This window comes from Neopelma chrysocephalum, unplaced genomic scaffold (genome assembly GCF_003984885.1).
Source record: "Neopelma chrysocephalum unplaced genomic scaffold, ASM398488v2 Primary Assembly neopelma1_84, whole genome shotgun sequence".
Taxonomy (NCBI): Eukaryota; Metazoa; Chordata; class Aves; order Passeriformes; family Pipridae; genus Neopelma; species Neopelma chrysocephalum.
The window spans coordinates 658,253-680,423 of record NW_020897746.1 but is presented as its reverse complement, the minus strand read 5'-3'; the positions used below and the strand labels follow the sequence as shown (position 1 = coordinate 680,423).

The 22,171-nt window shown below is 50.5% G+C and overlaps 1 protein-coding gene across 1 annotated transcript in view; it reads right to left on the bottom strand.

Moving 5' to 3' along the window:
• The window catches only part of DNAH9 (dynein axonemal heavy chain 9), a 118,469-nt gene that overhangs the window by 22,009 nt on the left and 74,289 nt on the right, over positions 1-22,171 (bottom strand). The window contains exons 43-49 of the mRNA XM_027691821.1: positions 19,844-19,997; positions 16,042-16,184; positions 15,423-15,584; positions 13,931-14,164; positions 7,902-8,162; positions 4,780-5,205; positions 889-1,008 (exon numbers count right to left, since the gene is read on the bottom strand). Of these exons, the coding sequence (XP_027547622.1) occupies positions 889-1,008; positions 4,780-5,205; positions 7,902-8,162; positions 13,931-14,164; positions 15,423-15,584; positions 16,042-16,184; positions 19,844-19,997 (1,500 nt within the window). The remainder of the gene's footprint in view (positions 1-888; positions 1,009-4,779; positions 5,206-7,901; positions 8,163-13,930; positions 14,165-15,422; positions 15,585-16,041; positions 16,185-19,843; positions 19,998-22,171) is intronic.

The following is a 22,171-nucleotide window of genomic DNA, read 5'->3' as shown; positions in this document are numbered from 1 at the left end:
GGCCCCATGAGCTGCACAGCTCCAAGAGCTGCATCACTGGCCAATAACCTGCACTTCCCACCCCAGAGCTGCAGCGGGAGCTGTGTGGGAGCGCAGAGCCCTCAGAGAGGGTCTGAACCACCACCTGCATCCTCCCTGCAGGCACAGGGGGTCAGGGAGGTCAAACAACAGACTGGCTGGGCTCTGGTATGCTGAGGATGAGCCTGAGCCAGCAGAGCCAGCTGCTGGAAACAGCTCCTTCCCCTCACCCCAGGGCAGAGCTCAGCACAGACCAGGCTCCTGCAGCCCCATCCCCCTGCTTGGAGAAGAAACTGGCTCCGGGTTAACAGCCAGAGCAGAGGCCAAAATACGAAGCACTGGGGGCATTTGCAGCACTGGGTGTGAGCTGGGGCTCCAGCTGATGGGGCAGTGAGGGCAGACATTGCCTCCCAGCCTCTGACATCTCTTCAGTCTTGCTCTGCAGGGGATGGGGGGCTGCAGACACACAGACTGGGTGTCTGGGTAACAGGGACAGGTGCTGCTTTTAGAGAGCTTTTCACTCTAATTTTTCTCATTTCAAAACCTGCAAAGCTGCAAGTTTCCACCTTTGTTTTTATAATACAATTTTTGAGCCATACAGTTTTGGCCCCTCTGTACTTGACGACACATTTAAAGCACAAAACAGGAGGCGAGAGCTGTGAAGAGAGCAGAGCCAGTCCCTTTAACGAGCTCAGCTGCCCTGATGGATGAAAACAGCCACTGCAAAAGCATTTTCATCACTGAAACTTGCTGCAGTGCAGGAAATGTATTCCCAACAAAGGAGGGGATGGAACGTGCTGTGTGCACGTGGTTCACCCCAGCACCTGGTCCCTCCCTGTGCTGCCCCAGGGCTGCAGCTGTGACACTCACCAGCCTGTTGGCCAGGGCGATGGTTCTCGCTGTCGCTGCAGCCTCCTGCTGACACTTGAGCTTGTCTGAAGTGGCCTCCTCAAACTGGGCCCTGAGCCTGCCCAGGTTCTGGTCGAGGCGCTGCATGGGAAACAGAGGACAAAGCAACAGCACAGCTTGAACAACACAGGGAGGATGTGGAGCTGTTGGAGTGAGTACAGAGGAGGCCACGAAAACACGCTGAGGGCTGGAGCACCTGTGCCATGGGGAAAGGCTCAGAGAGCTGGGAGTGTTCAGCCTGGAGAAGAGAAGGCTCTGGGGAGAACTTGGAGCCCCATCCAGTGCCTAAAGGCACTCTAAGAGAGCTGGAGAGGAACCTGGGGCAAGGGCCTGGAGGGACAGAACAAGGAGCAGTGGCTTCAGATTGAAAGAGAACAGGTTTAGATTGGATATTAGAAGGAAATTGTTCCCTGTGAGGGTGGGGAGGCCCTGGCCCAGGTTGCCCAGAGAAGCTGTGGCTGCCCCATCCCTGGGAGTGTCCAAGGTCAGGTTGGACGGGGCTTGGAGCAACCTGGGCTGGTGGAAGGTGTCCCTGCCCATGGCAGGGAGTGGAAGGAGATGAACTGTGAGGTCCCTTCAATCCAAACCATTCCAGGATCCTGTGATGCTCAGGCAAACAGAACTGCCTGGCCCTGTGGCAGGACTGGCCAAGCCCAGCTCACCCACCCTGGCCAGCACCATGAGCCAGCACAGAGCAGGGCTGGGCTGTGCTCCTGCTGGAACTCACACCCTCAGCACAAGGCAGAGGCAAAGGACACTCAAAACTAAGTTATTTGGGGCTCTGCCCTGGTGTGAATTTAAACTGGGTAAGGCTGGGGGTCCTTATGGCCAAGTCCCCAGGACAGTGCTGTGGCTGAGCAATGAGCAGGCAGCTGAGGAAACCAAATCTGATATATCCTGATGCTGCAGCCCCTTGATCTCAGAGAAGTCCTTGAGGCTCTGCTGCCTCCCCAAGTTGTGCTTAAATCCCCAAGGGGCTCCTGGAGCAGCTGGAGGTACAGCTGAACCACAAGCCATACCAAGCCATACCCTCACCCTGTTTGGAGAAGGGAATATCACAAGGAAGTCAATAAAATTGTGCTGCTCTAAAAGTTGCCGAAATCTGTGCCAGAAGCCCCCAGAGAGGTTGGACCATCTCCCATGGATGTCAGTGCATGGAGCTTCAGGGCTGGGAAGGGAGAGAAAGGGGCCAAAGCACCTGGAGAAAAAGCTGAAGAGCCCTTTGCTTGGACAGAGCTGTAAACACTCTGATCTAAAACAAATCAACAGCTCCCACGAGCACTTGGAGCATTTCAGTTCTGATAAGAGAAGTAATAATTGATTTTATCTGCACCCAGTGCAGACTGCTTAAGGCTAAACTGCTTGTAAATCACTTTAACATTGAGATACACACTAGAAACAAACCTGAAAATGAAAAAGGATTATATTAGGGATCTCTGCAGCCATCCTGGATACTGGCAAACACAAAGCAGTCTCTCCTTGACCTGTCTTGGAACTAATAACACAAAAAGTTTCTATCCCTGTGTGCATATGGATGTATGTGCCTACAAAGCCTCATATAGGTGAAATCCCATTATTCAAGCACAATCTGATAACTGAGTATCTATAGAATATACACATATATCTGGTCTGAAAAACAGGCCCGACCTGCAGTACCCCACCAGACACACTCCAGAGTAACACACAAATACAGCTGTGAACACACCTCTGGCTTCTACCTCCACCCTCCCCAGGGCCACAGCATCTTATTTCCCAGGCAGGCAAAGGAGAGGGAAAGGTATTTAGTGTTTCAGACAATCAGAATGGTCTCATTTATTACTAAAAATGGGTATGTGACATCTTGGGGCCCAGCTGTGAGGAGGTATGAATCAGCCCCACAGCAGTGAAGCTGCCCAAGATATCCCAGCTTGATAAGCAAGGATGTACCTCCACATCCATCCCACGCTGAGCAGCATCATTACCCATCTGCAGAGGGGAAAATGCACCTAAACCAGGCAGTTTTGTAAGTGCATGCCAGAGAGGTACCAGTAATCTCCCCAAAGATTGCAATTTGCTTTAACAAAATCCCACTCCTTTAAAAAAGAAGAAAAAAGAAAAAAAGAAAAAAAAAGAAAAGCCCAGGCATTAAAAGCTTTTGAAAAGAGAAGCATAAAAGGATGAAAAAAGTTCCCCAGCACTGTATTGCACATCTGAGGTGGGAGAATTAGACACTAATGCCCACTAAATCCATCCCTGCTCCTTTCATCTGCAGCAGGAAGGGGCGACCGGAGTGCTCAGCACTGGGTTTCTGTATTTCCAGGTAAAAAGTGTAGTAAGCATTTTAAGAATAATAAGCCCTCAGAAACATCAAAAGAGTGATGTGTTTTCTGAGAGGAAGATGTGCTGGTGGAAAACATGAGTGCAGGGACCTGCTGCCCCTGGCAGGGCCCCTCGGGCACTCCCCAGCTGCAGTTCCAGCCATGGAGGGGATCCCACTCCCAAAGAGGGATCCCAGAGCCAAAGCAGCCTAAAACCAGGCAGGTTCTGGAGGAGCTCATTCCCACACTCTGTTAGCAGGTATCAGCCTGGAGGGACCACAGAGAAAAGCAGCATAAAGTAGGATGTGTTTTAACATAGAGATGATTTTCTGAAGGAATGATTTTCTAAAGGCCTGAAGCCACACTCTGTGGAAATGCACTTTTAATCACGCTGGAATTTCTTCTATTCAGAGAAGTTTTATTTATTTATTTATTTATTTATTAGGAAAAACCCAAATAAGGTACAAGATGCGCTGCCAGGGAGCTGTGCTGGGACAAATGAGGCTCCTACCAGAGCAGTTGTGATCCTGCAAATCCTGCCCATCCCCAGGGCCTGAGCACAGGGCCAGCCCAGCTCTGAATCAGCCTCCAGTGCCTCCCCTCTGCACACACTGGGTACACACTTGTTTGAGATAAGGAGTTTCCTGAGGATCCATGAGAAGAAGTAAATTACATTACAAAAATTAGGTGGGAGTAATAAGAGTTCATAATTAACCTCCCTCTTCAGGTGCAAGGTTGGAGAATAATCGATGGAATTTAGAAAGCAGCCATATCCTATCATACAGTTAGAGAATCCCAGAATGGTTTGGGTGGAAAGGGAACTTAAAGACCATCTCCTTCCACCCCCTGCCATGGGCAGGGACACCTTCCACTAGCCCAGGTTGCTCCAAGCCCCGTCCAACCTGGCCTTGGACACTTCCAGGGATGGGGCAGCCACAGCTTCTCTGGGCAACCTGTGCCAGGGCCTCCCCACCCTCACAGGGAACAATTTCCTTCTAATATCCAATCTAACCCTACTCTTTATCAGTCTGAAGCCATTCCCCCTTGTTCTGTCCCTCTAGGCCCTTGTCCAAAGTCCCTTTCCAGCTCTCCTGGAGCCCCTTTAGGCACTGGAAGTGGCTCCAAGTGGCTCCCTGGAGCCTTCTCTTCCCCAGGCTGAACACCCCCAGCTCTCCCAGTCTGTCTCCAGAGCAGGGGGGCTCCAAACCTCAGAGAGCCTCTGTGACCTCCTGGATTCATTCCAGCAGCTTCACATCCTTCTTATGTTGGTTGTCCCAGAGCTGGAGGCAGCAGTGCAGGTGTGGTCTCACCAGAGTGGTGCAGAGGGGCAGAATTCCCCCCTCACCCTGCTGCCCACTCTTCCTGTGCTGCAGCCCAGGACACAGCTGGATTTCTGGGCTTCAGTGAAACAGAAGGGATAGAAAACCCCACAGTGGCCCAAACCTTTGGATCTCCAACCCACCCTTAAAAAACCCCACAAGTGCAGAGAAGCAGCTTTCCCCAAAGCAGGGGATTTCTCCCCGGGCAGTGACGGGTCCCACCACAGGGCACTTACAGCAATTTTGGCCTTGATGGTTTCCAGCTTGTCCTGGGCTGCTGCCAGCTCGGTGTTGGCCCTGCTCAGGGCCTGCCTCTTGGGCTGCACCTCGCAGAACACGCCGTGGAAGCGCACGATGTTCACCACCCAGGAGCACAGCCCGGCCGCCGCCGCCGACTTGGTGGCCACGAACTCAGGGTTGAACTTGGGGTCTTGTAAATAAGGCTGGAGGGCTTTGAGGCAGTTCTCGTGGATGTTCTCCTTGTTGAACTTGATCAGGGAGTCCAGGAAGCCATCCACCCTGGCCATGGCCACTCTGGCTGCTTTCCAGCTCCTGTCCTTGGGGATCTTCCCCCCCGGGGCCGTCAGCACCATCACGGCCGCAGTGACGTTGCTGACGGCGGAAGGGGGTGACCCAAAGGATCTCAGCTCTGTCAGGTTGGTCTGGAAAGGGGAAAACAAGGTTCTTAGATAAAAATGAATGGGCTTGCTTTGCACTCTGCACTAATGGAGCCAGGCTCCCAAGCCATCAGTCTGATAAACTGGGCTCCTCTCAGCCCCCACAGCGCTGCCTTTAGAGCGCTGCTCTGCATCTTCCCAGCACACCTGCTCCACTCCCTGCACACCTGCTCCACTCCCTGCACACCTGCTCCACTCCCTGTATCCAGCTCCTGACAGCCCCCCTGGCACCAGCTCAGCACACTGCTCCTCCCCACACTCCCACCCTTTCCCTGCTGCCTGGGGGAGCTGGATGTTTCCTGCCCTCTCAGATCACTGGGATAAGGAAGACAGAAATGTTTCCAAATAATAACCTCTAGAAATAGCCCCCAGCCCCTCTATAACAGCCTTCAGAGCTTCCCTTCATGCTCCCTCCTCCCCATGCTGAGATGATGATGCCAAAACACCAGATCCACTGGGTCCCATGTCCTGCTATCCTCAGGGCCCAGGGAATGCAGCTACTGAGAAAGAGCCCAGGTACCCTCACAGGGCAAGCAGCCAAACTGCACTGGAGGAGCTAAAAGGGCATTTTTGTCTCTAAACACTGATTTCTCACATTTTCAAACTCACTATCACATCTGGGTGTGTATTTTTTTTTATTTTGCAGGTGCTCTGCACTGCATCTCTCACAACCTATCATGGTCCATAGAATAACTACCTTAATTATCTTACAGTATATACTTAAATGAGATAGTTTAATATATATATATAAAATATATTAAAATTATCTCATTTATGTATATACTTATCTCTCCATAAGTATAGCCCCTCAATTTGCCTCAGTCACTCTCACTGCCACCAAGCCCTGCAAAAGGCACTAACACTAAAGCAGGGGCAGAGGGGCTGCAGAAGGTCCCCCTGGCACAGCCAAAGCTGGGCTGACTCAGCCCAGGGTCACTCTTGGCTTACATGGAAAAAAAAGAAAAGGAAAGTTTAAACTGTAAGGAACAGAATGAGAGCTAAACCCTGCCATGGGCTGAGCCTGGCCAGCCCTCCTGAGAGCAGTGGGGGTACAGAGGATACAGTGGGGGTACAGGGAACTATTTAAAGCACCTGAAAGATAATCCTCCCATCACAAACAAAGAAGCAGAAATCAAGCTGGGTTCAAGTTGCAGCCCATGAGCAGGTAACACTCATGGTGTGACCCCTTCACCTACTCACACACATCAAGGGAAGTACACACATGCCTGAGGGAACAGCCTGGAGCTGTGCCAGGGCAGGGTCAGGTTGGATCTCAGCCAAAGGTTCTTCCCCCAGAGGCTGGTTGGGCACTGCCCAGGCTCCCCAGGGCAGTGGGCACAGCCCCAAGGCTGCCAGAGCTCCAGGAGGGTTTGGCTGATCCTCTGGGGCACAGGGGGTGACTCTTGGGGATGGGTCTGTGCAGGGCCAGGAGTTGGACTGGATGATCCTTGTGGGTCCCTTCCAACTCATCATATTCCATGATTCTGTGCTCCTTCCCCTGGATTAGTGCAAAGGCATCTGCTCTCCCTCCCTCTCCACACACTCTGCACAAGACACACATCCCCATGGCCATGGCTGCTCTTCTTTTGCACTGGCAGGTGACAGAGTCACAGGACTGTCCACAAATCCACATCCTCACTGAGCTCCCTGGTACCTGACTATATCTATAGCACTGGATTCTCCTCACCAGCTTTGCTCACTGTTTGCCCTATTAATGTTGTGTATAACTGTGCTCTCCAAGTAAGATGGCTGAGATAATTGGGGAGAAACTAAATATACACACCTAAACATTGCTGATTATTCATGTCAGAGAGCAGGTCAGGCTCTCTGATGCATTTCCAATCAGCAAGTAAAGGAGACCATGGCTTCCAGTGCTCTGCTACTGCTGCTTTACAGGTCCTGGAGAGATTCCCAGCATGTCCCCATCTTTGTCTAATGAGATACTCCACAGCTCCACCACAAAACCAAAACCAGTGGAGAGGCAAACACCTTCCTTTTGTACAGTCCTTTGCCTTCCATGAACCAAAGCCAAAGCACATGTCTCTGCAGCAAACCCCAAAATCCTATCTTTCCCAAAATCTAATCCAACAGAATCCCCACTCTGGATGGCTCAGAGTCACTTCCTGCCTCCCAACAGGGCTGTGACTGAGCCATGGTTTGAGGGAGGACTGTGCCATTCCTTGCTGTGATCATGGCAATAACAACCCTGGATTTTCCAGCTCCTGGATTTTCCCTGTGCCTTGTGTGCAGTGGGAGTTTGGTGCTCCAGGATGCTGCATGAACTGCAGATCAAAAGAAATTGCAGGTACATTGGGCTCCAAATGGGAACCTCTGGAGCAGCCTTGAAGGACAAACCTTCCAAGGTACCAAAAGTCTTTCCTAAATCAGACAGTTGGTCTCCTGCAATCAGAGCAGTCCTTATTTCCTGGTTATACATTTCCCCAGTGGCACCTTCCTTTGGACTGGTTTTGTCTGCTCCTTTCCATGGAGATGAGTAAAGGGGAACATGGTGCAGCCTCGTGGCTGCTCCAAGTTACACCAGGAACACAGAATGAACCAGCTGGGAAGAAGCTGGAGGAGGGACAGTACAACGCCCAAAAACTTGGGCCATCAGATGACACAGCCCCATTCCCCCAACACTGAGGGAAGATACTGGATCCCCCTGGGAATCCTCCCCTTACCTTGTTGAGGGTGTTGAGAGCAGCCTGGGCAGCTGCCAGGGCAGGCTCAGCCTTGGCCAGGTCCTCCTCACAGTCCTTCTGCTTCTGCTCCACCTCCTGGGTGATCAGTGCCACCTTCCTCTCCTCCTCGTCGGCCACGGCCTTTTTCCTGCTCACCTTCTCCGTCTCCACCCCCACCACCTGGATCAGCTTGTCAGCATCCTCACTCTTCTGCTTCAGCTCCACCTCCTGGGCTGCCAGTTTGGCCTTCAGCTCATCCACCTGGAGGGAAGACACGTGTGGAAGCAGGGACAGTCCCCGGCAGCCCTGAGTGGGACCCAAGGGCAGGGAGGGCCTGTGTGTGAGGCAGAGCCCTGGGAAGCAACATTTCCAGCTGTGGACAGGACACTCTGCTCTCCTTTGCTGCACCAAGCAGCCTGGCAGCAGTGAGGAGCCCCGTGAGGAACCCAGCTGGGGAGATACCACCACCAGCAGGATGCACTGCTATGGGAATTGTCCCACCCCTGCTCCCTGCCTCTGCTTGGAGACTGGACAGAGGGACTAAGGCAACGTGGACACTGCTTGGGCAGGATCCAATGGGAAGTAGGAGGAAGCATATTTCAGATATTTTTGGGATGATCTTTGTACAGCCCAAGAGCCCCATCACAGACCAGGCACTTGCAGGAAGCTTCTGTCGTTGTAAAACAAATACACCAGCTTTGAAGATGAGTTCTGATGTCACATCTCCCCTGTCTGGAGGTGTGCAGGTGCTGTGGGCAAGTGTTTTGTGGGAGAGATGACCTGGGATACAATTCTAGAACCATAGAATCTCCAAGTTGGAAGGGACCCACAAATATCATCAAAGTCCAACCCCTGACCCTGCACAGGCCCATCCCCAACAATCCCACCCTGTCCTTGAGAGCATTGTCCAAACCCTCCTGGAGCTCTGGCAGCCTTGGGGCTGTGCCCACTGCCCTGGGGAGCCTGGGCAGTGCCCAACCAGCCTCTGGGGGGAGAACCTTTTTCTAATCTCCAACCTGACCCTGCCCTGACACAGCTCCAGACATTCCCTTGGGTCCTGTCATTGGTCACCAGAGAGAAGAAATCAGTGCCTGCCCCTCCATTTTTTGTTTCACTTCTGAACTTGACACCAGCAGGATTGAGCACATGGTGGTTTTGAGGAAGACTTGTGCACCAGGAACCACAGAGTCATAGAATCACAGAATGGTTTGGGTTGGAAGGGACATTAAAGATCATCCAGTTCCACCCCCTGCCATGGGCAGGGACACCTTCCACTAGCCCAGGTTGCTCCAAGCCCCATCCAACCTGGCCTTGGACACTCCCAGGGATGGGGCAGCCACAGCTTCCCTGGGCAACCTGAGCCAGGGCCTCCCCACCCTCATAGGGAACAATTTCTTTCTAACATAATTTTTCACCCAGAAAGATTACAATTGGGATCTGCTGACAGGTCCAGCTCCAAGGCTCAAGGGGCTTTGAATGTGATGTCAGATGAGCCTGAGAAGGGATGTCCCATTGAGCTGGTCCCCAAGAGGCACAGCCATGGTGGCAGCTCCTCACACACTGCTCCACTGAGCAGCTGCTCCCTTCCAGAAGCCCTGTCCAGTTCCACGTTGAAGTGTTTGCATGGTGGGGAGGTCACACAGGCTCCCACTTGCACACAGAAAATCTCTTTCTAAAATCTCCCATGTCAGTGAAATTACTCAGGCTCTGGGCAGACCACGGAGGTTTTCACTGTCCTGATCTTCAGGTTCCTAAAGGATCACTAAGAGCTCCTGGGGCACATCTTTACCTACACAGAAATATTCCCTAGAAGGGAAGCCAGACCCTTGTTTTTGATGAGATCCATTTTGACACCAGAAGGGAGAGCACAGGTTGCAATCTCCAAACTGCAGCTGTTGACGTTCGGCATCGGCCTCACGTGGAGAGCAGTTCCTCAGGAGTCTCCACACGCCCTTCATCCATCACCATCCCCTGCTGCTGACACCGTGGGGCTGCTTTCACCAGGACAAAGGTAGGGCTGTAAATCCAGGCTTACAGGAGCACTTAATCCCCTCATTTGACAAACTCGGTGGCAGCTCCTTGTTCAGCTCTGGCTCTTGGGGGATTGCAGGGAATTGAAGGGGGCTTTGCTGATGGCAGATACAGCCTGTGACCTGCTGCCTGAAACCCAGCCTTTGTGTGCTGGATATACACACAAACAGCAGCTTCAGGGTTTTACATGACCAGGACAAAACAAGCAGGGGATTAAAATCCACGGGCACTCAACAGCTTTACAAAGGCAGCAGGTGTCAGCTGAGCCCAGCACAGCCTGGGGGAACAGAGAGGGCCCTGCCAAGCACAGGCAGGGATGGAAGGGGAGATCACTGGCTACAACATTGTCAGCATTTTAAAAATGCAGGAAGGCTGAGGAGGGACTATTTACAAGGGCCTGCAGTGATGGGACATGGGGGGATGGCTTCAAACTGAAAGAGGGGAAATTTAGGTTAAATATAGAGAAGAAATTCTTCCCTGTGAGGGTGGGGAGGCCCTGGCACAGGTTGCCCAGAGAAGCTGTGGCTGCTCCATCCCTGGAAGTGTCCAAGGCCAGGTTGGACGGGGTTTGGAGCAACCTGGACTAGTGGAAGGTGTCCCTGCCCATGGCAGTGGTTAGAATGGGATGATCCTTAAGGTCCTTCCAAACACAGCCATTCTGTGGTTCTGTGATTCTGTGATTTTATGAGAAATCTGTGAGCAGCTTCCTGAGTGCAGAACAATCTGATAAGCAATTAGGAATGGGGGGTGGAAAGGGAAAGAGCAAAGCAAACGAAAGATTCAAGGGTAATGTGCTGTGACTTCAGCAGGGGAGGGAAGGGAGAAGCAGTTGCCTACCACCAGGACAGCATGAGAAAAATTATTAAAGAACAGAAAACCTGGAGGGCAGGCTCCCAGAAGACTCATTTTATCTGATTGTCCCTGCCTGGTTTCAAGAACACAAAATACATCACAAAGGTCAGCGATTAATTGATAGCACAAGCCAGATTCAAACCTGGAATGCAGTGATGCAATATTAACCAAAGGCATCCTCAGAATTACTCAGCAGTGGGCTCTGATCTCAGTGCTGACCTCTCCATGGCAAACAGCACTCTGAAAAACAAATGACTCATCCCACACATCTTCCCAATCCATTATGTCCTAATAGGAAGGAGGCTTCTGCTTTTCTGAGTGCTGAGGACACTGCTGTCTGCAGGGAGAGAGGGCTGTAAGCTGATGGAAAGTGTTTCTGAAGAAGCAACAACATAAAGATGTACAAATCTCAGAAGAAAAAAAAAACTGGGGGGAGAGAAGAGTTAAAGGAGGCAGAGAGATTAATTTGAAACTGGAACAGCCAAGTCAAAGAGTATCTGCAGCTCCTGGCACAACAGTCCCTCGTGCTGAGGCCACACTGCACAGTCCATAGAAACACATAAACTCATCATTAATTGTCAATGCCATCCAAGCAACAGGACTCTGGAGAACGGTGCTGGTGAGCACCAGTGCTCAGGCCCAGGGCACAACCAGGTCATACCAGGTATCAAAACCCTCCTCCCCCCAGTGGATCAACTCCAAGCACCACCAGCACACCTGCAGATGACACACCTGAGTGAGAGAGAAGACTTGTCACTTCCTCAGCCCCAAGACTGAGCATTTCCATGGGTGAATGTAAAGTTCAGGCTTTTAAATCCATATTCAAGATGGAACATACTGGCATGATTTCCAGTAGTGCTGAATATCCACACTCTGGTTTCAAATCAGCAGCAGTTTGACTATTGCGCACATCTGATAATTAAGGTGTTTAATTTTAGGCCCCTAGTGCTAATTTTAGATTCAAATTTGACATATTTGTCCTCACTGCTCTGCATCTTAATCAACTTCACCATCAGGCACCTCTCCCCCCAAGCCTCACTCCAGCCAGACACAAACTTTGTGCCCTTTCACCCTTCCTGCAACAGCAAAATCTCCCAGACCCCCTGGTGCTGTGGTTTCCCATCCTTCCCACTGCCTCCCCAGCTCTCCACCACTGTCTCAGCACCTGCTGTGTGAGAACCCTGCCAGCACAGCACCCACTGAAGAGAGGCCTGAAGAACACACAAGGGTCCCCGTGTGTGACAAAAGACACTACAGGGACTTGTTCTCAAAAGATGAGGTTCAGATCAGTTGCTCCCAATAAAAAAGATCATCTTGTCCTCTGCTGGGGAACCATCAACAACAGCAGCACCTCCCGGGTCAGCAGAGCTGTGGCTTCCATGGGTGAGGGGAGGTGAGAGGTGTGTGCAGTGAGGGCACGTTCTCGTTGCCCAGGTGGGTGTCACTGGTGTCACTGGTGTCACTGGTGTCACTGGTGGTCGCTGTTCCTGCCTGTTCAACCTCAGCTGCTTCCAACCATGGGAATTTCAACAAGGGGAAGTGCCGAATTCTGCCCCTGGGATGTACAGACAGACTGGGAACGAGATGCTGGAAAGCAGAGCCAGGAAAGGGCCCTGGGGGTGCTGGTGGTGCCAGTTGTCCCTGAGTCAGCAGTGCCCTGGCAGCCAGGAGGGACATCCCTGTCCTGGGGGCATCAGGGAGGGGATTGTCCTGCTCTGCTCTGCCCTGGGGCAACATTCTGCACCTGCAACATTGGGGCCTGAAGTTCTGTCAGGGGAGATTTAGGTTTGATATTACACAGAGTCACAGAATATTCTGAGTTAGAAAGGACACACAGGGATCATCAAATCCAACTCTTAAGTGAATGGCCCATACAGGGGATTGAATCCATGACCTTGGTATTATTAGCAGCAAGTTTTAACCAAAGCTTCTTCCCCCAGAGGGTGGTTGGGCACTGAACAGGCTCCCTGTCACAGCCCCAAGGCTGCCAGAGCTCCAGGAGGGTTTGGCTGATCCTCTGGGGCACAGGGGGTGACTCTTGGAGATGAGCCTGTGCAGGGCCAGGATTTGGACTGGATGACCCTTGTGGGTCCCTTCCAACTCAGCATATTCTGTGACTCTGAGAGATGCTAAAACCTGCAAAGGGGACATGACACATGGTCCCTCCTCCTGTGTCCTCACAGACCTGTCCTGCACCATGAGAAAAGCAACCGTTTGAAGTGAGATGGAGATGTCAGCACTGAGAGGCACCAGCACAGCCCATCCATCACCCTCCAGACAGGCCTGTGTCCCATGGAGTGTGACAGACATGATTTATACCCCCAGCACTATCCAGAGCAGATATATGGCATGGAATGGACCAGCCAGTCCTTCATTCACATCAGCCCCTGCTTTCCTTCAGAGAAGCTTCAGGAGAGGTGCATTTACCACTGTGGAAGTCTGTAATGTTTACCATTTGTAAGAGATAATAGAATATGAAATGGAGAGAAAAATGGGAGGTGAGCAAGAGATGTAAAGAGCAAAGCACTGAGAGGCAGTTTGTGTCTCTGCAGAGATTTGGGAAATACCCAGAAAAACTTCTACTCATTACCAGGGGACAGTGCCAGTGTGGCTCTTCAGCAGGGGCATTTTGGGATGACTAATCTATATTTCAGACATGCATTAGTTTTCCTTAAAGATGGATAACACAATGCAAGGGAAAATGAACATCAGCCTTATTTTAACAGCATGCACTATTTAGTTTGAAGGAGTCTTGCTGAAGTTATTGTGGATTTCCTGGATGCAACTCTAAAAATTATTGATTGTCCCTGTATTTTATGAGCTATTTTGTCACCATAGATTAAATTTAACCATTAAAGGACGGTGACACAGCCAGCTGGATCCCAATCTCATTTTACTTACTATGATCTTTTAGTTACCAACTAAACAGCAGAGACTGGACACACATCTCTCTATTCTCCTTTCCAGGACAGAGCATCACTTCTGCTCCTCCAGGAACCCAAAGCCAGACCAGAGCCAGGATCCAGCACCATTTTTTTCCCCTGTATAGTCTTAGCCTGTAAAATTGTCCTTCAAACCAGGATGCAGAGATGCCTCTGACAGAGAAACAGGAAAGCCATCCCCTTGGAGCCCTCAGGGGCTGTTACCTGTGCAGAGGTGCTGTTGAGCTTCTCCAGGCCGTTCTCCAGCCGCTCCGTTTTTGCCTTTAAATCCTCGTCCTTTTTCAGCAGCAGGTTCTGGTAGAGTTTGATTTGCTCCAGGAAGGACTTTGGGGTGGTGTAGTTGTAGCGGCGCTCGTTGCTCAGGTACAGCCGGGACATCTCGTTGACACTGATGTGGACATGGGCCATGAATTTGCTTATTGAATCTTTCACTGAATCCTACAGGCAAGATGAGAAGACAAGGAGAAACTATTTTAAATAGAAAACTATATATAACACAAGGCTGTGCTGAATATAAAGGAATTTGGTAACTTTTCATTCCACTGCAGCACAGTCCAGGATGTAACACCTAAGCTGATCCCTTTTCACTGTTATCTCTAAAATAACTTTGTCCGCTTATGCACTTTATACCTCTTTTTATATCTTTTTATCTCACATATTATCTTATTCCAAGCAATTTTTCTAGCACTCAGCTTTACAAAATAACAGCCTTTTAAGTATGAATTTGGGCTTGTCTTCTGTACAAATGGGAAAGGTGCACACTCCTAAAAAGAAACATTGTAGACTTTATTCTTCCCAAATTCTTCCCAGAAAAGGTAAATAAACAGAAATTAATCTCCTTTAATCCAGTAACATGTTGTCATCAATGAGAACCTGATATATTTTTGCCCTTGAGAATTCCAGAGGCTCAGACACGTGTGGGGAGAGCAGAGTATGTGTTCTCTGCAGTGATCAGGAGCATCAGGTTACTTTCTGTGCTCGGTTGGAGCTGCCTGTGTGCTGGCAGAGCAGCCCTTCCCATGGCACTGCTGCCAACATCCACGTCCCTCTCTGAAAAACCTGGACCTTGTTTCAAGGATAGTTTGGTTGAGTTTGATGTACTTCAGTGCTACCAACAGTGCCCCTCTGGACGGATACCCAGCTGTCCTGGCTCTGTGTTGCAGGCCCCACCTGCAATATTGGGGCAGTTTGGGGGGACACAATGGAAGGGAGAGACTGAGCCATTAGAGAGTATCCAGAGCAGGTAACGAGGAGGACGGGGAAGGGCCTTGATTTGAAGGCCTGTGAGGACACTGAGGGCACTTGGTGTGTTCAGCTGGAGAAGAGGAGACTGAGGGGAGACCTCCCTGCAGTTCCACCTTCCTGGGCAGGGGCAGAGGAGGGGCAGGGACTGAGCTCTGCTCTGGGGGGACCAGGGACAGCAGCCAGGGAATGGCTGGAGCTGTGTCAGGGCAGGCTCAGGTTGGATCTCAGCCAAAGGTTCTTCCCCCAGAGGCTGGTTGGGCACTGACCAGGCTCCCCAGGGCAGTGGGCACAGCCCCAAGGCTGCCAGAGCTCCAGGAGGGTTTGGCTGATCCTCTGGGGCACAGGGGGTGACTCTTGGGGATGGTTCTGTGCAGGGCCAGGAGTTGGACTCAGTGATCCTTGTGGGTCCCTTCCAGCTCAGCACATTCTGGGACTCTGTGTGAGCTCTCACCTCCACAGCCCCCATGTCTCTCAGGAAGCAGAGGCTGACAGACTCCAGGGCCTCCCGTGGCCACTCCTGGAACCAGTCGATGGTGGTGCAGCTGACCAGGGCCGGGAACCTCCTGCTGCGGAGCCGCAGTTTGGAGCCGACGGGGGAAAAACACAGAGCAACCTGTGGAGCCCAACGAGGAGAAGGGAGGAGGCAGGGCCAGGAAGAGGCACTGGGTTCCAACCATGCAGCCCATCCCAGACTCCACCAGCCACTTCCAATGGAGGATCCCACAGTTACCACCCAAACAGCAGAGACTGGACACGCATCTCTCCATTCTACTTGCCAGGACAGAGCATCTCTTCTGCTCCTCCAGGAACCCAGCTCAGTCCAGGTCAAACCAAGGGAGCAGCAACCTCTGTCCTGGAGCCCTTTGAGCTTTCTAAAGGCCCAGAAGTGATGACAACAGTCAGCACACCCCACGCTTTGGAGCACCTTGCTGGGAGAATCCCAGCTCATGTCACGCCCAGGCAGCAAAGCCTTTCAGGCTGCAGCCCCACGGGGCAGCCCAAGGCATCTCCACCCCACACACGTACCCCAAGGGGGATGGGAAGGATCTGGTCTCCCCCATGCCTCTCACCTTGAGCTGCCGCTGCGCCCGCTCTGTAAAAAACTTCCAGCAGGTCTCCCTGGAGGCCACCAACCCCCGGCCTTTGACTTCATTCCTCACGCTGCTGATGATGTTCTCAACTTCCTCATCAGGGAAGAGATCTGGTATTTCCCCTAAGAGAAGAGTTTGGGGTTACTGGGCTGGGTGTTTTTGCAGTCTTAGAGCAAAGGGAAGCAGCTGCCTCCCTCTCCTGGGGCCCAGGGAAGTCCCTTCCTCAGGTAAAAAACAGGTGCCAACAGGCCCCAGCAGCAGCAAAGGGGCACAGAAGGTCATTCTGCTAAAAAAGAAACACTTAGGAAAGCAAACTTCCTTAAAAGGCACAGGGGAAAGGGACATAAAATAGAGTCAGAGCACAGAAAATCCATTTTTTTTAGTTCTACAGAGCTAATTAGATTACAATACAATAATCAAATCCCTAATATGCTATACGTGATATAAAATCATTTTAGTTTGGCAAGTGCATTAATTATATGTACAATTTCTGCAGCTGTTCAGGGCCATTTCCAGCAGTGGTCAAAAAACTCCCAGATCAACAAAACATTTTAAAAGCTAGAAATCTTGTAAACATTTTTAAAATTTAATAGTTAAGCAATTGATTGCCAAAAATGCACCCAACCAGATATTTTTTTTAGTGCTTCTTTAATTTGTCACCTACTCGCTTCCTTTCTGGCTTCTGATTTGATTAAAATCCCCTTTATTGAGTCAGATACTATCAATATGAGCACTAATCACTTAAGAAAATACATTAATTCACAAATCTGCTCATTTATAAGAATGATTAAAAGGTATATTCTGTTCTGGCTTTCTAGAAGATGATAAGAAGTGAAACAAGTAAGAAAACGGAGGCTGCAGAGCAGGGAGCAGCCAGAGCCATCAGCCAGCACCCCCTGGGCAGCCCTCGCTCACCTCATGGGGAGTCTCAGTCTTCTATGTTGCCTCCCAGACCCTGGAAGGGGACTTTGACCTGTCCCCACAGCCCCCCAGAGCAACCACAGGAAAACCTGATGCCTTTCAAAGCCACCATAAGCTGACTGGGACACCACAAAGCCAGGATGCTCAATCCACCCCTCACTGCAGGACAAGGAATCCCTGAATCCCAGAAGGCTTTGGGCTGGGAGGGATCTAAAAGCTCATCTCCTTCCACCCCCTCCCACGGGCAAGAACACCTTCTTCTAGACCAGGTTCCTCCAAGACCCATCCAACCTGGCCTTGGACACTCCCAGGGATGGGGCAGCCACAGCTTCTCTGGGCAACCTGTGCCAGGGCCTCCTCACCCTCACAGGGAACAATTCCTTCCCAGTATCCCATCTAACCCTGCTGTCTGGCCATTCCCCCTTGTCCTGTCCCTCTAGGCCATTGTCCAAAGTCCCTTTCCAGCTCTCCTGGAGCTCCTTTAGGCACTGGAAGGGGCTCCCTGGAGCCTTCTCTTCTCCAGGTGAACACCCCCAGCTCTCTCACCTGAGCTTCACCTTCACTCATCAGGTGTTTGTGCATCTACACCAGGAGCTGGTGGGAGCTACTCCCTGCCCTCCACAACAACTCCCGTCCTTGCTCCTGGTTACAAATTCATCACAGGCAGCATTTGCTTGATGCTGAAACCATCTGGCCACCAATTTACAGCCACACATGTCACCTCTGGAGTTATTCACAAATAACTCTCAGTTGTGCTGCTGACTCCTGCCCCCTGCCCATCCCTGGAGGGCACCTGAACCAGCTGGTACCTCCCTAAGCCTGGCTCATAAACAAGGCCACAAGTGGCAGGCAGTGATTTCCCAGGGAGTGTGGGGAACATGCCCACTCTGGTTGTCCCCCACAGTCCTAGGGATGATACCTCAAAATCTATGTTAAATAAGTTTTAATATAGCTTGTTAGTACCTTTGTACAAAGCTCCTAAAAATGCTGTTTAACATTCTTTGTTCAGAATTTCAACAGACAAGGGATTTTAACAAGGTGAAGATTTCTCTCTCTGTAAAAACATACTGAGAAAGAGACATAACACCTGATATGAAACCATTCCAGAAGGCATGATAGTGTGCCAAAGACCAGGAGAAAAGATGAGGAAGATGAAGACAGAAGGGTCTTCCGGACCTCTGACTCAAATTCGGGAGGTATGTCAGGGGTGGGGTGAAGGTGGTACTGTTGGAGGGACTGTTTGGGAAGTGGGTGTAACAGTATTAGTTAATGCTTTGAACTGTTAATTAGGTAACTAAATAAAAGCAAGAGGCTTTTGTAACTCTGAGTGCTGCTTTGGAAGGTAAAACTCACTGGTGGAGTCTTAGGGTTTTTATCTGGAGCTGGTTTTAGGCACCAGTGACACAACCTGCACTCCCAGGGAGCTGCAGCACACCCAGCACAGGGAGTGCTCACCACACATCTGTGCCACCTCCTGCAGGGAAGAAGAGCACTGGCATGGACACTGATTGCTCTGCAATGGTTTTGGTGAGCAGCAACCCAGAAACTTCAATGCATCCGGAAAAACAAGAGGAGAAGGACTGGACTGGGATAAGCAGCCAGGTGATGCACACAGACATGGTCATCATGGCTATGCATCATCCACCAGCTCACAGATACTCCACGGAGGAGGATACTCTGCCTTGATAGGTCTTACCTGCCTTGGGCCTCAAATCCAGTCAGAGAATCCAAACAACGTGCTGAGCTACCACTGGTGCCATGGTGCTGTTTTGGTGTTAAATTGTGCTAAAACCAGCCTGGTTCACTAACTGCAAACACCCCCCCTGCTTTTTGAAGCAGGATTTGACAGATAAGCTGCTGGCTGGCCTGGGAATATGTGACTGGCAGTCAATCACTTTATGACTATAAAAGCCCAGTCCAACTTTCATATGGCAGATTCTTCCACAGGCTTTCTTAGAGCATGTGGAGCTTCTCCTGTGAAGCAGCGACGCCTCTTCACGGTCACTCCCCAAGGGTTGAGTGAAAGCGAGAGGATCCTTGTGTGGTGAGTTACATCAATCTCTACTTAATGACTGTTTCCTTTTGCCAGCTTTGATACAATTGCTTTGATAGAACTGCTTTGATACAGTGCACTTGCCTATCTTATACTGTATCACAAGTAGTTTTTAGCTTTTATACTGTGTAGTAAATAATTCTGAGTAAGATCTTTCATCTGTTCATTTGTCTGTTCATTTCTCATAATAAATAATTCCCTTTACATAAATATATCTGATTTGACATCATTAAAACCTGTGGGACAAAGTGATTCAATCATAACTCTGTAATTCCTTAAACTGTGGACAAAATCTGGGGCTGATATTGGATCCAGCCACCCAGGCTCCTCTCTGATGAGCTTAGAAAGCTAGGGGGTCCTTTCTGCACCTTGTAGCTCAATGAAAGGGCTTTTCTAATAAATTTTGTCTAAACCTTTCACTCCCCCCCAACACTCCAGTCAATTCTTTTAGCCAGGAACAACCTTAATTTATCAGGTGGATGCATGGGATCCATAGGTGAAACTCCTCACCTGGTGATACATCCTTCAGCTCTGTCCTCAGCTGCAATATCCCAACAGACACATCATATAACAACCACGTGCAGTATTCCATGTTGTATGGAAAAATAGGTACAAGACACGAGGGAAAGTAAAGAAATCTCCCAGCTGATGGAGCTGCTCCCCAGGGAAGCCCCAGCACGGCTTTTACTCAAGGTTTTAACCCATGTAACTTCCAGCTTATTCCATTCTTGCCCTTCTGTAGATTCTAGAACTCCAGGTGCTCCACTGAAGAGGGGGAGAGGAGAAATCAAAGCAGGAGGGATGTACCTGATGCCAAGAAGTCGTTGACCAGCACCAGGAACTGCTCGTCCGCCACCTGCCCGTCCGTCAGCAGGAACACAGTGCCCGTGTTCTTCACTCCAGCCTTCAGGTACAGGTTTGCCAGGTCTGCCTGGAGGTTGGAAAGCAAGAGAGGTTGTCCCTACACTCTGTAAAGCATGGGCAGGGTATCAGAGATACCAGTGGGATAACTCAGAACCTTCCCATGCACTGAGAACAAAGCAATTGCAATTAATTAGTGTGAAACCACACTTGGGCCACTCTGCACCTTCCTGTCCAAGCCTTCCAGGTCCCTGTGTCAGCCCATTGCTGTCACCATTGTCAGGCATTAACAGGTAAGGCTTGACATCATGCCCTGGTCTGTATAACTCAGAAATTAGAAGAAAGTCCTGTCCAGCACTGCCAGACCAGGGCAATGCCTGTGGCTGAAACACTGACAGGTCAATGAGATGTGGCTGAAGGCATCAATGCAATCCCTGGCTGTGGAGACTGTGATTGTCCATGTTTTCCTGCCTGCTCCCATGGAATAGCAGCTTTATTTCAAAGAGAACAGCATCCATCATCTTTGTGAAATCCAAATTTTTCATGAGTCGAATCATCACAGAATAGCTTGGGCTGGAAGAAGATGTTCATTCAGCTGAACCTCCATTCTTTCCTTCCCACCCCTCCAAGCAGGGTACCAGATGTGGGGGATCCTGAAGGATTGTGCATTGGACAAGGGTTCAGAAACTCTCTTAGAAATTCAGCAAACACACATGCTTTTTCCAAAAAAACCAATTTGATCACTGGAAATTTGGATTAGATGGATGATAACGGTGGGAAGGGCCAATGGCAGATGGGGGATCTGCCTCCATCTTTCTCTTCCATAGCTGAGAAAAAAAAATTACACTATATTTCACCTTAGGAAGAAATTCCTGACTGTGAGGGTGGGGAGGCCCTGGCACAGGTTGCCCAGAGAAGCTGTGGCTGCCCCATCCCTGGAAGTGTCCAAGGCCAGGTTGGACGGGGCTTGGAGCAACCTGGGATAGTGGAAGGTGTCCCTGCCCATGGCAGAAGGAGGGACTGGGTGGTCTTTAAGATCCCTTCCAACCCAAACCAGTTTGTGATTCATAAATTCTTTGAAGATGAATACAGAGTGAAGGGAACATCAAATTATCTCCCACCTCCAGAGACAGAGAAGCAAAGAGATGCTTTGAAAACAAGTTGATTAAAGCTGGTATTGAGCTCTATTCCCAGCTGGGGGCTCAGGCTGCCACAGGAAATGGGCAGGTAGGAGCTGGAAAATCCCAGGAGTTGGGCTGAAAACATAGGAGAGCTGAAAATATCCAATGGATGGTGGGACAGGCTTGTGTGACATGATGGAAACAACCTGAACACAAACACAGGTCATGAGGCTGTGCCACTGATGGGGAAGGAACCCGGAGTCATTGGCCATTGCATCTCCCAGCAGAAGGGAGAGAAGTTACTGTGATGGTGGTTTTCACAACATTTGTAATGCAAATCATTTTGCCAGCAGCCATAAAACCTAAAAAACCTTCCAATGACATCCCAACATTTTAATTTATAACTCCTAAGCTCACTGGCCTGTGCATAAATATAAGCAGGTCTTTAGTGAACCATCCACAATCCACTCAGTCCCTTCCACATACAAAATAGCAGAGGAGGAAATGGATCTGATTTGGGATTGGGATTTCCTGCTTGCTCCTCTTCCACCTCCAAATCACTCCACAATGGGCACTTCACAGATGACCTAATTACCACACCCTGGTTTAACTAGAAATATCAAGGGTTCATTAGCCCAGCTCAGGGCTGACACTCAAGGCTGGTCTGGAATGTTCTCAGGCCTGGCCAGCTTCGAGCACTGGCAGAAGACACCAGGGGGCTGCACCCTGTGCAGACACACCTCAGCAAGGCATCAGGAGCAGCATTGCTCCTCCCCACAGGACCCTGTCTGGAGTGTTCCAGCATCTCAGGATCACAGAACCATTTAGGTTGGAAAAGCCCTCTAAGGTCATCGTGTCCAACTGCTCCCCCCACAAACCCAAGGCCACCACTGAACCATGTCCCCAAATGCCACATCCACACGGCTTTTAAATCCCTCCAGGGATGAGGACTCCACCACTGCCCTGGGCAGCTGTGCCAGGGTGGGAGAGCCCTTTCCATGAAGAAGTTTTCCCCAACACCCAATCTGACCCTCCCCATGGCAGCTTGAGGCCATTTCCTCTTGTCCTGTCCCTTGTTCCCTTCAAGCAGAGCCCAACCCTCCAGCTCCCCCCTCCTGTCAGGGGGTTGCAGAGCCAGAAGGTCCCCCCTGAG